General features: G+C 39.0%; 1 protein-coding gene and 1 long non-coding RNA gene across 2 annotated transcripts in view; both read right to left on the minus strand.

Annotated features, from left to right (window-relative positions):
* Positions 1–17,734, minus strand: part of LOC138049984 (uncharacterized) — a 326,256-nt gene that overhangs the window by 27,784 nt on the left and 280,738 nt on the right. The window lies entirely within an intron of this gene.
* On the minus strand, positions 8,147–10,726 carry LOC138050110 (eukaryotic translation initiation factor 5B-like). Its single transcript, XM_068896580.1, has 6 exons — positions 10,716–10,726; positions 10,491–10,585; positions 10,281–10,381; positions 9,777–9,952; positions 8,560–8,730; positions 8,147–8,255 (listed from the first exon to the last, which is right to left on the minus strand). Exons 1-6 carry the CDS (start codon positions 10,724–10,726, stop codon positions 8,147–8,149), a joined length of 663 nt encoding a protein of 220 aa, XP_068752681.1.

Below are 17,734 nucleotides of genomic sequence, written 5' to 3' on the forward strand. Positions count from 1 at the left end.
ATGAATGTGGCTCTTTCCCTTGAACTATTTTTATTGTCTACGCGATTTGTTGTCTTTCAGCTAGTGAGGAGTCGAGTTCTGCTTAGCAAAGTCAAATGATTCTGCAGCTCGAAAAGCGGCCACTAACTGCGCAGAGTCTGGGAACGAGTCTCCTGAAAACATGAGAAGACACACGGAGCTTGCACTGTAAGTATCCAGGGTGGCTCCATACATTTTCTTATACTAAAAGTATAAGAATTTGTATGGAGCTTTTCGAGGAGGCTCACGGTACCCTGCTGTGCTTTCCGGTCGAGGTGTTTTAATCCGTTTTCACAGACAGGGCTTTGTCAGAAAAAATGTCATCGCCGACGAGGCAAACCAGCAATGACGGAGGCAAGGGTGGGTTTTTACTTTTCATTAAGTTTCATCAAACCGGCATTGAGTTTCCTAAAAAACAAAAGGTCTTTGCTTAATATTTGCGATAGCTGACCGGACGTAAGATCAACTAAATGCGGAATTTACAAGTGATGCGATACCAGAAAAGACGAACAGACGAATCATTCGTTCTCGCAAAACACTCCAGAAGGAAGAGGGAAACAGAGGCAAGCACGGAGAATTCCTATCCCAGCGACGGCCGCCGAAGAGGATGATAATGATTTGGTTCTGGATATTCCAAAACCTGCGAGAAGCCATCCTTCGGAAATTCCAGTCGGTACTGGAAGCTTTGTCATTGGCATTATGGTGGTATCGAAAAGAAACATCCTTGATGTACGACGCATTTTAAGCCAAAAAAAAAATCAATATAGACATTTTGGCTCCTTCCACCCACCAGGAGTAGGGAAAGGCTTTGTAAAATGATAAACCCAATAACTACTTAGAACAGTGATCTCTTCTCGAAAGGCATTCGAAAAGAATATATGCAACTTCAAGTCCCGCCTATGCTAAAGGGGCTATCCGCATCTGTTCACAGAACAAATCGTCTCTGAAGTGAATTTCAGGGACAGAAAAAGAAGACGCACAAAAGAAATTACTGCCCTTTAACACGTAATACCATTTATCAGTGCCTAACTTAAAAATAATATTAATGGCCCACTGGCATTTGATAGAAAATCAATCACGACTTTGAGAAATAAACAGAAACCTCCCATTATCTCATATAGAGGAAAAAGAATCCCAAAAAAGGACATACTCGTACTCGGGTCACCTTTAAATGCCATGTAAACAGTGTAAAGACAATTACTTTGTGAGATTCACTACAGAATTGACATGATATTCAAACTGCGGGCAGATGTAGTGAGAACTATTACTAGTAATTAAACAAATGACTCACATCGAAACTTTAGAGGGCCAAGAAAAAGAGAAAAGGCAAGAAAAAATTTGTTCCATGAAGTAGAAGTAATTTCTGCTTCCGGTGACCACCAATGCATGTTTGGTGTGGTCACAAAAAGTCACGTACCACTTTGTCTTCTGACACAATTTCATTGCCTTTATGAAAAAAAGTACTTTTATAACGCTTCACCATGCAGCCGAGACGAATGTACTGACTCCAGCAGGCTGTATTTCCATATTTAAAAAGATCTGTTCTGCCTTAGTAGTATGGTGTGAGTCAGCTCGCGGGACACTTTTCTCTGAACCGCCATGCGAGTTGAGGCATACAAGCCGGAGGATGGCGGTTCAGAGAAAAGTGTTGGCGAGCTGACTTACACCATACTACTGCCTTATGCCACATGCATTTAAAAGGTTTCCTTCACCGCAATGATCTCATGGCAAGCAACGTAGCCCGCAAAAAAGCTCCAGCCCTTTTATGATTGGTTTTGGGTAGAGCGTTAAGGTATAGTTGGTTTGGGCTCAAAAGGAAAGCCTGTGGTTAATACAGCACTAGACGCTATTTAGCCCCCGAAGGAAGAAGTGAATGTCGTTACAGCTGTGCTAATGACATTTTGTTATTGGAACAAATGCTAAAGGCGGTATCATCCCGGGTATTCTGAACGATGGGATCTTATCGAAGAGTCCGAACACTGGTAAAAGATTCTACAACAGAAAGGCCTTGGGATAGACCTAGCCCAGAGATTTTTACGAATGCGATTACTGAAGTAAGATGTTAGGATCGGAAATCAAAGTACATAGTTCCGAGGTAAGCCGCGAAAGGAAGTGCGAATTGTCCTAAAATTCGGTGCACGTTTTATCTAGCATCGGTCTACTGTGTAGCAAATTGAATTGATACCCATGCACAATTTTAGAGATATCTTTGAGTGATTGATTAGTTAATAATCAATAAAAAGGGACAAATCCACGGAAAAGAAATCACCAAAAGAATTTCAGCGCTTCTTGGTTAATAATTTGAGGGGCTTTATTATAATGAAACAATTAACCATCAAGAACAATTTCACGCTTCAATAATCCGGCATGTGTGAAATAAGCGAGTTCAGAGTTTCAAAAAAACTGCGCGCGTCGGGATAAAAGCAAGCACATTAAAAAAAAAAAAGAGAAAATATTTCTAATGCAAATTCTTGCAGCTATTTACGATAACAAAAATGACAATTATATACTTGTTTTTATCCTGAGGCACACATTCGTTTCTTGAAACTCCGATCTGGTTTTAGGACGAGCTCAGTGTTCTTCATTAAAAAGTTTTAGCTGTTTTGGTGGAAATTGCTTTTTTGGCAGTCGCAGGTGTATGTATGGGGCAACTGGGGTGAAATCCGAGAAACAGCAACGGAACGGGCCAAAAAAAGGTTGTTGCGGTTCCTTCGAATTTCCCCTGATATCGTCAACAGGAGCATTTCTAGCTTACTTCCACTTCAGTTCGAGTGAAAGAAATCCATGGCCTTCTATATGTTCTCGCCCTGGTTAGTTCCTGTTCCTTTACACTTTCACCACTTTAATATTTGATCAGTTAAATGTTAGCCTTTAAAAAAGACGTCTATTGAAGGCACTTTATTTTTAATGCTTTGTCTTGACTCCAGCAAAAGTAAAGGGGTGACCCTTTGGCATACTATTTATAATAATCTTGTTTTAACTGGTGGGCTGAACAAGACATCAGCGATGCAAATCATGCATTTACAAACGTTTCTATTACTAGCCTTTCAAAAATAAACGATGAGAGCCCTGCGCCGAAATTAATTACTGACTTCTACTCAGGTACTTATTGCAGCTAGCACAACCCCACACAGATTGCTCAATTTGAAAAAAAAAGGCAAAAACGATAAACGCCTTGAGAAAAATGATACATAGCTTCCAGAGAGTGGACAAACTTTCTACAGATGCGCAATATGTACATACATTTAGATAGTTTACCCAGAAAAATATCGCATTGTTAGCGGTGTAGTGGCATATTCCTACAAAAATACAGATAGACTTACTTAACAATATCGCAAATTCAGGCGGGTAATGGCATTCCAATTTTTCCAAGTACAACTAGTTCCTAATTCTTAGATGCCCAAATCATTACACATTTTGAACTTTTCTCAAGGAAACATCGTTGTTATTTCCCATGTACTTTGAGTTAAGTCATCACCTAGTCATCGCATTAGTTGACTAAGGCAGATCTTCTATACCCAAAAACTTCAAAAAAATTAAAGAGGCACTGTCATGCAAAATTTGCTGTTTTATGTTAAAATGGGTACAAATCTCTCTTACTACTTTAGCTCACATCTACAACATTCCTGACAACCCACTGACAAGATATGAAATATATTTATGGCACAAAGAGCTATCTATTCATATTTAATTTTTGACCACTTCTGAAAATACGGTCTCCAAACTTAAAAATAAAACTAGCCAGCTTTTTTCAAGTTTCAATCCATTTCCATCCTTCACTCCATCCTTGGCTGCAAACAACAAAGAATGGACTCAGTGCACTTCAATGGCTATGGGCAACAAAACTACAGCATTATTTTACGGTATTCATTATTGCAAAGACGTCCTTTAGTGTTTTGACGTTTGACTACAATAGCGTGACACAACCCCCTTTAAACTTCATAGAAAACAGTGCAGGAGTAATTATGATCTCTTCAGTGAAGCAAAGCCTAATAATATTGTCTTCGCTATAATGAAAGACTGCGTTATAGTGTACTCATGGGTGTGCCACCTAAAGTACAGCCTAATAATATTATCTTGACTCTAACAAAACACTGGGTTATACTGTACTCATGGGTGTGCCACCTAAAGTACAGCCTAATAATATTATCTTGACTCTAACAAAACACTTGGTTATACTGCACTCATGGGTGTGCCACCTAAAGTACAGCCTAATAATATTATCTTGACTCTAACAAAACACTGGGTTATACTGTACTCATGGGTGTGCCACCTAAAGTACAGCCTAATAATATTATCTTGACTCTAACAAAACACTGGGTTATAATGAACTCATAGGTGTGCCACCTAATTATTGCCTTGGTTCTAACAAAAGAACCGGTTATACCATACTTATGGGAGTGCCACCTAAAGTACAGTCTAGTAATATTATCTTGGCTCTTTAAAAGTTCTCAAAAAAACCAACATTATTGTACTTACAAACACAATATGTTCCTAAAGTGTACTCCGACCAATTATCTTTGGGCTACACTTAGCTAATCAAGGATAAAATCTAAAAATAAATTTCCAATAAATGTACATTTGGAGACAACAAAAATTAGATAAGAATTCAGTTAACACAAATTCTAATTAACATCGACATGGATCTGGCAAGAAGTAACTCTGTTTAAAATTAAAGTCTTGGATGTATTCAGATCCTGAAAAGGCTTCTTGAACTTGGATAGTGGCAGAGAAAGTTCTGCAATTTCCTCAAGGTGCTCGAGTATTCGAAACTCAGTTAGACCTGAAATAACAATAGTGAGAATGAAAATAATAATAATAATAATAATAATAATAATAATAAACCTCACATTCAGTTTTGAGGGGAAAGAATTTAAGTCAATATCTGTTGTATTAAATAAATTATTGTCATAATTAATGTCACAATTAATTATAATAATAATAATAATAATAATAATTGAGGGGAAGAATTTAAGTCAACATGTGGTGTATGAAATAATTTTTAAATGTAAAGAAACAAACCAAGCAAAACAAATACAACGAAACATGTAAACATAAATATTATGCTTGAATTTTTAAAGAAATCATGGCCAAATTACTAAAGTAAAATAAACTTGATCAATTCTTAGTGTTTTATATATTCTTACCCCTGTTCGTTCAAGCCCTGTGATGCTAATCACTGACTGCCATGTTTTAGAGGAGACCCTTGCCTTCGCCTGAAAGTGGACAAGGTTCTAGTCAGGTACTCTCAAGCTCTCCACGTATCTTGAACTTGTGCCATCGCCAACAAGTTCCTCCACGGCCCTCTTTAACCCTCTTTAACCCACTTCTCACAGAAACGTCCTCCACGATTTCATTGACCATGGCCTTGGCTTCGATTCTGGGTCGCCAAATACACACATTGAAAGCACCATTAGCCAAATTTCCTCTTTGTTTGTTGCACACGTCATCAAAATTCTTCAATATGCGATTACTTCGCTGTTCCATGAGCAAAACCTTCTCAGGGGTGTCTGAATCGTCCATTTCAAATGATGAAAGCGACAATTTGCTTGGCGTGGTTGAGGGCATTTGAATCCAAACATCGAGAAGCAAGTGGTCGTTCGGAGGTTGCTTGATAATCAAGTCCAATGAGTTCAAAAAGTCTCGCAACTGCGAGAAAAACTCATCCGGATCTTCGATTGTTGAGTGTATTCTGGCGAAGAAAAACGGATATCAGTCAAAAGGACGAATAGACAATTTCCATTCCATTCGATTCGGCGAACGTCCATCTTGCAATCGAAGATCCTCTGGAAAACTTCAAGCGACAAGTGGCGATCGTTTACATCGCGTCGGCGTCGAGGTTGTGAACATACCAGTAGCAATGCGGACTCTAGTCATCACTTACGCGAGTAACTGTTTTTTTTTTTTTGGCACACTCTTCCTCAAAACTAAATTTTTGGGTGCGCCACAAGTTGAAATACGAAACTGACGAGAACATGTGATTAAATAAATGGCCTATTGAATGAATACAGTAACGAGCCATAACATTATCCATACCGCTTTAATTTAGCAGCGTTGAAAACTTATCTCTTTAATCCGTGACACATTTAATGAAATTATCACACCTACAAGGGGAAAGCACAGTATGAACAGTACTTGCAGTGCAAACCTTTTGTGTCTTCTCATGATTCTTCGCTGGTTTTAAGTTTCCATAAAGCAGACTTTACGATGATAAAACAGTTTTTAACGCAATGTTACAAATTGTTCACTATTTTGAGGACATATATCATACGGTTTCCAGTTTTGTGTAATGAAACTCAGTTTCAGTCAATCCGGGTCAAAAGAATTTGGGACATTTACTCTACATGCTTCCATCGTTATATTACCAATGCGTGTTGTTGTTGCGCTGCCTTTTTCGCGCCCCCTTTCCCCCAGACAATGTTGAAACATGTGAGCGACCAATGAACGGATCTTGATTTCGGAGGCCGTGAAAAATCATATGGTTATGGGGGGAGGGGGAATTGTCCCAACAGTTTTGTCCAGGATTGTAGCTTCCTTCACTTTTCCAAGTAAGATGAGGTAAGTACAACTAAGTTAAGTAAGGAAGGAAGAGAGGAAATAACCTCATTTAGTTTTACCTACATATGGCATATGTGCCAACTGCCATCTTCGTCTGTAATAGTGAAGGTAAAACGTTCGACAATCGGCCGTGAAAACCAGAATTTGTGTGTAGTCTGCCGACATCAGCAAAGACTTCAAAGGTTGGTGAATTTAAATCACAGTTGTCGCTTAAGGAGCTCTCAGAAACCCCTTCGCACTAAGTTGCAACAAAACGTTCCTTGAAAGCAGACGAAAACCCGCATGAAGAAATTACAATGGCTGTTTCTGATAAGGACGGAAAATGTGAACCTTTCTTTTTTCTGTTATAATAGAAGGCAACTGCTCTTTTTTCCCCAGTATCTTAGCAAAAAAAAAGAAATCTTTCTTATAGTCCAGGCCTCTTAGAAAAGACATGGAAGACTTTCACTGCGTAAAATATGCTGTATACGGACCCTTACTTGGGGCGTATACAGTCAGTATACATTGTGGTATACGGTAAGTATAAGGATGTGCAAGGTCTGTATAATAACCAGTATACGTCAGGGTATGCCAAGAAAATAGCAGGACCGTATACATATGTAGCATAATTCCTTATATTTCAGTATACATGTCAGTATACATTATGTATACTGTGTGAGTCATAAGGTATACTGGAATTGTATAGCAGGTATGTATACGGATTCTAATACTCTTTGGTGGATTCCTTATAGTTCAGGGTTCATATCAGTATATACTGCGAAAAGAAGGATATATACTGGGAGCGCCTACTGTGTTACGGACTCATATCTTTTTTTTGTTTTTACTCCTTGCATTCAGGACACTGCTTTTTATTCTCAAATGTAATATAGACATTATAATGTTACCCAACCTCCCACAATCCGAAATATAAATGGAATCTTGGGACCTAAATAGAGGGATAAAGGATGTTCAAGGCCGTATAGCGAGAGAGGTGTTAGGCCCCGTTGAGACTAGATGACCGTTCAACCACACCTTGTCCGGGCACTAAACTGGAAGTTGTTCAGACACCCCAGTTCTAACAATGCAATTATTTCTTTCTTCGTCCACTTTGCACCGGCCACCGTTGTCGTGACTGAAACGCAGGGAAGCAGGGGAGAAAGCTCGGGAACTGACGAAAGCGTGTTCAGACAAGTACCCGTTCCTGGTAACGGGCAACTAATCTGAACGGGGCCTTAGAAAAAGAGAAAAGAGCGCATTGCCTAAACTATGAATGTAGAAGATAAGCAAGTTTTTTAAATGAATGAAATATTTTGCTTTATTTATATCAAATAGCACCTTTCGTCACAGAAACATCATGAAATATAGAAATCCAACTGTAATGTTGTATTCAACCTAATTTACCATAATTCAAAATCTTATTATAAACATGATAAAAGGAGAAACCTAAATGTCTTTTTTTTTTAAGAAACAAACTGCACCTATTACAACAAGCCTAACGTTCCATGTCTTTGTGAAATCATACAATGAAAAATTAACAAATCTAATTTCCTATCTCTTTGTGAAATGTGCAATGAACTCTAGTAAAACTAGGCTAATTTTCTGTCTCTTCCCATTCAGTATCCTCTCCTGAACTTTCGCCATCTTCCGCTTCCTCTTCCCTCATGTTGTCATCTTCCTCCTCTTCGGAATCTGCATCGTTTCTGCCAATGAAAGTTGACGTTGTTTAACTCATTGAAACATAATGAAGTTATTAGAAATTGTTAACTAGAGCGCAAATCAAATTCGACTTATATTTTTTTGTTGTTTTGTGCATTGTTTGTTTAATTAATTTCTAATAGAAGCCATAGTCGATAAATAAATCGTGCCACTTTCCTGTTTTTGAAGAGAGATTTATGGAAAAAGAACGTCGAAGGCCGGCCGGCCGGCTAGATAAGATATATATCGACGTCCTTTTATTATTTTTTTTTGTTTTCAGTAGTCAAGTGCATGAAACATTTAACATACCTCTGCGCCTCCTCATTTCTTTGTTCAAGGAGGGCCTTCCACTCATCGGAAAGTGCCCACTTGGGCGTACCGTTTGGAGGCTCTTTTTCCGATTTCTCCCCTTGTCTTGCGTTTGTTCTCTTCCATCGCTTGTTTACTGAGCTCTCAGCTTTTTGGTATCTCTTATCGAGTCTAAAGAAAAGAGAAATACGTTCATATGACCACAGCAACGATAACGAAATTAGCCTGCAGAATAAAGTTGTTTAAGAAGCCTAACAAAAACAACAACAACAACAATCTTTATATTTTCTTAACTTAAGCAAGGGGCCGCAGGCAGCTAGAGCTAATCTAGGCACTGGGGTGAATAGTTGTTTTACTATATACAAAACAGTGAGATAATATACACCACAAAAAATTAATTTGGATGTTTTCTTCACTTGTCACGGATGCAAATCGGGACGCCATTTTTTCCTGAGTTGCTCGCAGGTAAATAGCACAGGATATCCGGAGTTTGACGAGCCAATCAGCGCGCGAGTTCAACGCTATCCACTGTTTTAGTATCTACTAATGCTGATTAGTAAAATCCAACTAGTGGTCTATTGTCAATGCTGCGTTCTGATTGGTTGAGCTACTAATAGGCTATTTGTTATAGCCCACCAGTAGCGAAAGCGCCGGCCATATTTGTAATGTTTTGGTCGCAGAAAAGGATTAAAGTCTAGCTTTAACTAGCGAAAGATGTTTTGTCGCGATATTTTTTTGACCAGCTAGTTGGATTTTACTAAAACAATCATTCCTCTCGCCCTCATGGCCTCAGAGTCAAGCCTTATCGGGTAGCGCGGTGAATATAACACCGAATTCTTATATTCACCGCTGAAAATTATATTAATTATTCATATTTAAACGCAGAAGACGTTTACAATAAGTAAAGAATAACAATAAATAAAATTTTTAAATTAAAAGCTGTTATCCCTTGGACATTACCTTGGAAATAATCACGTATATATCATCTCATTCCAGAGTTTTGCGCCTACTGGTATTCTTTAAAAAGCATTTTCTGTATTTCGCTTGATCGTTTTACTATGTAGAAATTGTCTGGGATAGCCAGGTAACCGTAGCGCAGCGAGTGTTGTGAGAATGGCCTATTACTACTATTTCTACTGTTTGCAATTCTTCTCAATAGTTAAGTTGATACAGGACTTTTCGTTTTCCTTTTTATTGTATTTTTCAGTATTACTTACTTGTTTAGAAAGTGAGTCAGCAATTGACTTCTGTAACTAGGGGGCCTTGAAACCCATCCCTCTTCACCTTCACTACTGTTAGCATCATCGTCCGTAGACATGTGTTCTTTCGTCAATTTTGAAAAGGCGTGGGCCTCCTTTTCATCCTTTACCTGGCACTTTCTCCTTTCGTATTTCTATGGCAAAAAAGGAAAGCTTGTCTTTAGTACGGATTGACTAAGATGACTTAGTTATAGAAGGATGTTAAGACGGTTTGGATAAATATACGTATATACATGTACCGTAAGAAAAGGAGTATTGATATGTTTCACAGGAAAGAGGAAAGCTTTTCAAACGAAACAAAAAAATGCACTATAAAAAAAACCGCAAATAAATGTCATGTTTGAACTTGACAGCATGTGCCCTAATGTGTGGGATAAAGTAATAGTTACGTCATGGGCAGACGGAATGAGTAACTTTGTAGAGTTCTTTTCGTGCGCGGACAGATGTAAAAATATCGCTTACCCTCTCTTTTCTAAGGTTTATTCTCTTCTTCATTCTAATCTCGTCAGTAATTTTTCCCAAGGCACTTCTGCGGATGTGTTCATGGTACTTTTTGGCTGTTTCTGCAAAGAAACAAGGAATTTGTTAGTCCAAGTAGGTGTCATTTTTCAAGTTTACAATAGTGATTGAACTTTGCAGACTTGCTGTACTGTATGCTGCATTGTTACCTACTTTCAACAACAGCTCTGGCAAATCCTCTTCCCGGTTGGCGACAAAGCTCTTCTACAATAAGCTGAGTGACCTTTTTGTTGTGAACACTGCTGACCCTACAATGGTGAAAAAAGTATTAGATTGTCTGCAGTACAGTACCAGCGGCGTAGGAAATGTTTCCGTACGAAACAAAATATTGACAATTTTTATTTTGGGGAGACAATCGAGGAAACCTATTTTTCTTACCCCTTTCCCATTAATTTATATTTCATTTCATGTAGTGCCTGTTACATACTGTAAAACTATTGAATGAGCTGGAAATTCAGAGTGCGTAATCAAGTTGTGATGATTGAGAGAAGATTATAACGCACCTACGCAAGGATTTCTTTCTAACTGTGCAGGTTATTTGGTTGGAATTTTTTTAAATTACTGCTCAAAGAACAAAAACGCTGGGCCAAATGACATTAAATTAACCGACAGCGCGCAAGAGTCGATTACTTGGCGGGAAAACAGAAGAGTTGATGCCGGTACCCGAAAACGTACAAGAGTCGAGAGTAACCTAAGGGCCGATTTACACGGTACGATTTTTGTCGCATATACTACCCATAGTATACGGTATATCCTTATGCTTAGTGTACGAAATACTTAGTGTATAAGATGTTCTTATACTTTGTATACGGTAATGTATAATCAGCAGTATACACTTGAGTCATGCCGACGTTGTCAGCAATTTTGCAGAAACTATTGCGTTAGGTAACTTTGAGGGGTTAGGAGTATCGTATTCTTTAAAAAGATCAAGTTAAACTTTTCATTCAAAGTATTTTGATCTGATTGTATAAGTAACCTTACACATTGTGTACTGGTAAGTATAATTTGCAGTACACATGTGTGTAAGCTATAACAGTATACTGATACTTATACAGTCCTTATACATATTAATCCTTCTACATCAGTATATCTCTCCGTATACGTGATGTATAAGGCTTTATTATACCCCCGTATATTGGACATTTCATGCAGTGTTTCTTGTCCTCATTCCCAGCAGATAAAAATAACAGCCATCTGCACCATCAGTTTTCATACTCTAACATATTCTAACTCATAAGGACATTGTACTGAAAGAATACATGGGAAGAACATGTTCAAGAAGATTACTGGCTGAGACAAATTCATGGTCTTTGTGGATTCCAAGTTTCTGAGAAGTTTTGTCTTGGATTTGAAGCCAACAAAGAGGAATAGCAATTAAGCATGGCGCATCCTTGTATGGTTTGGGCTTGTGCGGAAGATCAGTTCCAAAAACAGTCTTAAACAGCTTGTCAATAAAGTTCTTATTGCAGTATCTTCTCCACGATTCAGTGAAACACGGAACTCTCCTTGTTCAGGGATAATGGATTTCGTGAGATGGTTGCATTTCCTCAGGTCAATAATCTGTTTTGTATAGCACTAACCTGGTAAGTCAGCTGCCAGGGCACCCCTTTTTGCTATGGTACTTAGTAAGTTGGGGAGATTCTCGTAATAACTTAATAGCGGAGCTGCGCGCGCGCGTGCGCGGAGCACCATACTTAAGAAAATATGGTAACCCATTGATGCGAAAAAATTTGGTTTTGTAGCCATGACATCATCGCCCATTCGTACGTACGTCCGTCCGTCCACCCATCCATGTATGCCAATGTGACCAGTATCACGCAACTTTAAACCAACATCTTTGGTATTGGATATCCACGTTGAGAACAATTACCACCTGTCAAAACAAGGTATCCGCTTATCAGTATCATGTGACCATATCGCAGGCTCAAGCTTAGAGCTCACCAAGGTCAGCTGTTTTTTTTTTTTGAAGATGACCGCTCAACAGGTACTGTTTTTTCTATTGGATTGCAGGCTCAATCCAGGTTAACTCACCTAAATATAAACGAGGCTTCATTTTTTCGCGCACTTTCTGTGGCTCTACGCGGCTACACGGACCTACTACATCAACTATAGCTCTTACACAGTCAGCGATTTTCGTGCTAAGGTGGAAAAAGGTTTGCACGGTTTTCTTCCCGCTGGTTTCAATCCATACCATGATAGCTGTGGTCCACACTGATGGCTACGCAGTTCTTCAAGTCAAGCATCGGAAGGATACAAACGTAAAGCTATGTGATTATTATGAATTTGTTTGGAGCTGCATTTTTCTCTGTATTGCAATTTTTGGCATGTCTTTAGAAGCTCTGATAAGGTGGCATAGTGCCTGGAGGACCTATGACTACAACAGAAACGAAAGGAGAGAGAAAGAGAACTACAAAACAGAATACCAGTAATAGATACCATCGTAGTTGTGAGTGAAAGAGGTTTTGTGCACCCAGCATTGTGCTGTTGTGGACTACAGGGTCTTGCTCCCCGGAAAGTGTCAGGCATAATTTATACAAAAAATAAACGTAGCTTTTACGAAAGTCACCAAACATGACTTTTAATGCCGTTGAGATGTTAATAAAGGGTCCCTTTTTTTGGAGATTTGTAAACGGGTCATTTTTTAAGTGCTGGTGAGCCATTTGTATTGGTACATGAAGCATCGATGGCACTCTCAAGCCAGGAGGTCTTTCTCCAGTAAGTGCAAAAAGCCTTTCGGGGATGTTCTGACTATAAGTGCGCTCCCACAAAACCCATTTGCTTCGTGTTTTATCCTTTGCCGGTGCATACTGCATGTACCGGTATGCATGTACAAAAGCTGCTTTTACAAAGATATGTGGCTATATCTTGTGACAGATGTCTCATGTTTACTCTACAGGCTTTCCTGATTGTGATCTTTCATGCAAGGAATAAAGGTGATGCAAATTGACATGAAAATTAAGCATGATGTGGCCCTTGCGCTCTTCATTATTCGGGTACTTGAACTTCAAACCACTTTTTCACTTGGTGTCCAAACAAAAAACACAAGTGTCCAAAAGACATATGGTAGATCAAGAACTGGAAAGTTGCTTGAGGAAGCGTCAATCACATTGGAAATTGTCAAACTCTTAATAAGGCCAGCATCTTCGCAGCAATTAAATTTGTGAAAATTCCGCCATGTTACGCGGCATTGTGTTGTCGTGCCCAGTGCTCTCAGGCGCGCGACTTGGGCATGCGTAGTTGTTATTCAGCTCTGCCAGTTGACCATATTCTCTCAAGTATGGGGCTCTGCCCCAGGCTGCTTTGCGGCCTGCAGACCCGCTATGATTGATAACCCCAAACTCTATTATATAGTCTTCTCCCACCAAGGAGAAATCGTACCTTAAGAAATAGACGCTATGATTTTATTCTGCCGAAGATAAAAACAGAAAAAAATTAAAATGCTTTGTAGATAGCTGTCTTTTTAGAGATCAGGGTGCTAAATATCTATTTTTTACAGATTTTAACTAGTTTTTTTTTTCTGATGTGTATAGATTAAGTTAGTTCATTGTTGTTTGTTCTTTTAAATTTTTAAATTTGTTAACTTTTTAAATTAGTAAACCTGATGCTGAAGGGGTTTGAGGAGGAGTGGTTTGAAGCGAAGTAGATATTAGTGAAGTTGGTTCAGAGGCGATGGGGGAAGGGGTGTAATTTCATGTTACCGTTGTACAAGAAAACCTATCTAAAGCGAAGAAACAAAGTAACAGTTACTGTAAGTAATTCTATTCAAAAACAGAACCTAAAACAGAACAAAGACCAAGGATATTTGTTCTTGGCAGGTTAAGCGTTAAACTAGGTTAAAAGATGTGAAGACCTGAGGCTTTTGTATACCTGCGAATAATCATCATCATCATCATCATCAGATCAAACAGAAGGTTTCAATATTGCTGCCCAAGATCAAAGCATCAAGACCAACTACGACCGAAACAAGTTCCTAAATCTGGAGTACTAATATTATTCATGGATCTGACGAGTGGTTACGATACGTTTCAAGAAGACTGATGTTTAGGTTACTGTCACTACGGCTGGGTCTCCCACACTTTGTAGAACTCCTACGTGCAGTATACACTAACACAACTGCAGTAATCAAAGGTTCAAAAAAGTCATTCAAGGTAGCGCATGGTTGCCTACTCAGTATTCCGCATTATTCACCAGAAACTGATTGGTGAACTTGGCAATGGATATGGGCTACAGCTGGATTACCGGATTCCGATTGAAGCTACTGATAGGGAGCTACGAAGCAGGTTCAAAAGCTGGGGAAGTACAAAATTTTATAGGGTAATGTATGCAGACAATTTATGTGAGCGTTTCACTAGTACTTCGATTGATGCGGCCAGACAGGGACTGAAAATTATAGAGAATGAAGTCAAATGGTACGGCTTGATACTGTCAAGACCTAAAACAGAAAGTATGACATTGAATCATGACGAAGAAACCACTAAAAGCGAACGTTTAAATATCTCTAGATGAAGAAAAAATCAGAAATGTGCTGGAATTAAATATTTAGGTGTTATGTTATCTCCAGAAAAACCTACAAGGCTGATTGAACATAGAATTGCATCAGCAACAGCTAAATTCCACGAGCTCCGAAAAATACTCACAAACGGTCGAATATCAGCGGGGACACGGGGTCAATATATGAATGCTTTTGTACGATCAAGATTATGCTACAACATAGCAACTTGGAATAATCCAGATCATTTTGTAAAGAAGTTGGACGTTGTATGGCACAGAATGTTGAGAAAAAAAATGTGAAAAATGGATTTAAAAGAAAACCAGACTCTAAAGCATTCATCTACTCAAACAAAGACCTACTGCGTATCACCGGGTGTCAATCTATTGACATTTTTGCGGAAAAACAACAGGTCAAATGGCTTGCACATAGTGTCAGAATGGAAAATGATGCACTTCAAAAATTATCTCTCTTTATGACTACAACGAAGAAAAACTACATGATTGGGAATGGACTGGCAGCTGTTTTGGATATTAGCCCGAGATAAACCAAGCTTCAATCGCTATATCAACTCTAGATATGGCAGCTTGGAGGATGAATCATCCACATGAAGTACGAGAATAGATAGATAGAAAAGATGGCAGCGACCCAATGCGCAGAATCTGTGGGCAATTTCAAGAAACAGTCGACCACCTTGTCTCTGGATGCCCTGAACTTGCCAAGACAGAGTGCATACAAAGACACAATAAAGCTGCAGCATATCTCCACTGGACAATCTGCAAACACTATAACATCAAACTACAAGATAAACACTACTAACATGAACCAGTTAATGTGACAGAAAACCAAACAGTCACTATACTCTGGGACATGCCAATCCAAACTGACAAAGAGATAAAAGCAAACAGACCAGACATAGTGGTAAAAGATAAAGAAAGAACCTGCCTGCTTACGGATATGTTTATCCCCACAGAAAGGAACACCTCCTTGAAAACAATTGAAAAACTCACAAAGTACAAAGATCTTGAGATTGAAATCGAGAAAACGTGGGGAATGAAAACAATAACTGTCCCAGTGATCATTGGAGCTTTTGGGCTTATCAATAACAGAACCGAAAACTACATCGGCAAGATCCCAGGCAATATCAGAATAACAGAGCTACAGAAGACCGTCCTCCTTGAAAAATGCTCACATACTAAGGAGGACCTAATTATTAATTATTATTATTATTATTCTTAATAATAATAATAATAATAATAATAATAATAATAATTAATAATTAAGATAAGATAATTTTTTTAAAATATTATCCCTTTATTAACATATTCCAAGCAAATTGCTATTTACAAGTAAGAAGTAAAACAAAAAGAAAACTATTAAACCTATTTACAATTCATTTCCATTAAAAAAGAGACTAGTATGAAGCACAATAAACCTACGAAGATATTCGTATTTGTCGTAAGAAAAATTCATGTCATGATAGCGTTCTGACTAAAAAAAAAAAATTGGACATAAAAATAAGCTCCTTAAAGAAAAGCCACTATTATTTTTTAAAATATATATATATATATATATATATATATATATGCAGATAATATCAATCAGAAAAAAAAAAACAAAAACAACCAAATTAAAATTACGAAAACTAAGAAATTCTGGCGGTCACATTCTCGATTGTAATGTCTGTTTCCTGAAGGTCTACATTCCTTCTTCTTCCTCTGGAACCTCTAAGGCAGAGGAGAGCTGAGCGGAGGATAGCAAACGATACTTTTGCTCTTAGCCAGGACACGGTGCTGGCATAGTCCTCTCCCTTCTTAATGGCGAGTAGTTCAGCTAATCTGCTGTGGTATCTCTTACATTCCTCGGCCATTCCGCCTGTGGTAGTAAAAACAAGTGGCGTAAAGGTGCCTTGCTCCACCTCCATCACCCTGCTTGCATATTGGCGTTTTTTTTCATTCTCGTGTTGCCTGTAGATTTCCTTGGGGCTTAGATCTCTGTAAGAACATGCATTAGGGTGACAAACCCTGAAATCGAAGAATGCAGTCCTCTGTCTCTCCCAGAAGCCACGAGCGCTAATATCTAAGTGCGCATCAGGAGCTCTGTTGGCACCTCTGTTCAAAGTCTCTCCATTGATTTCCTGAAGGACCGGCTCTATTTCCACATCATTACATACCATGCTCAACATCTCTCTTTCCAGGTCGCGAAGCTCATTATGACGCTGTATTATAAACCCGCCACGTCGGCATACCATTGCATGATCTACGTTAAAACGGTCCCCGCGTACGCAAACTTTCGGTGTGTCGGTGATTTCCCAGTCGTATCTCAAACTGATCGCGTCTCTGAATTCTCTCTTATTTAGATTGAAGTTCAAGCCTTTGATGGGAATTACTGTCAGCCAGTTCGATGCTCCCTTCTCCGTGGCTAGCTCTACAGCTCGCTTGGTTCCTGTCGGCAGAGAGGTCTTCACCCGTTTTAGCCTCTCATCCATACACTCATCCTTCTCCTTACGCACGCTTATTTGCAGTGTTTTTACTTCTGACACATCCGGGGTCTGATGCACTTGCTCCACAATTTGCCTTACTAGGGGACTTGTGACCCTGACTGAAGCCTCATATTCTTTGGGTGAGGCTCTGACTGGATCTATAAGCCCAAGCCCTCCCAAGCGCACAGGAAGCGCAAGGAGTTTGCACTCAGTTTCAGTTGTTGCGTGGTTCGTAATAGCTGGTATGAGGACTTTGCTTATCGCACGCTCCAAAGGACCTAAGAAGTCGGTAATATAGGGCAGTGTCCTTAAGAAATACGTCCATCGGTGCCGTAGCCCAAACGTGAACGCTGCATAGCTCGCCTGAGGTTGTGATAAGGCGAACTCTGCAAGTTTGGTGACCTGGTTTACCCAGTCTTCTACCTT

The sequence above is a fragment of the Montipora capricornis genome, chromosome 5 (genome assembly GCF_036669925.1).
Source record: "Montipora capricornis isolate CH-2021 chromosome 5, ASM3666992v2, whole genome shotgun sequence".
In the NCBI taxonomy this organism is placed as follows: domain Eukaryota; kingdom Metazoa; phylum Cnidaria; class Anthozoa; order Scleractinia; family Acroporidae; genus Montipora; species Montipora capricornis.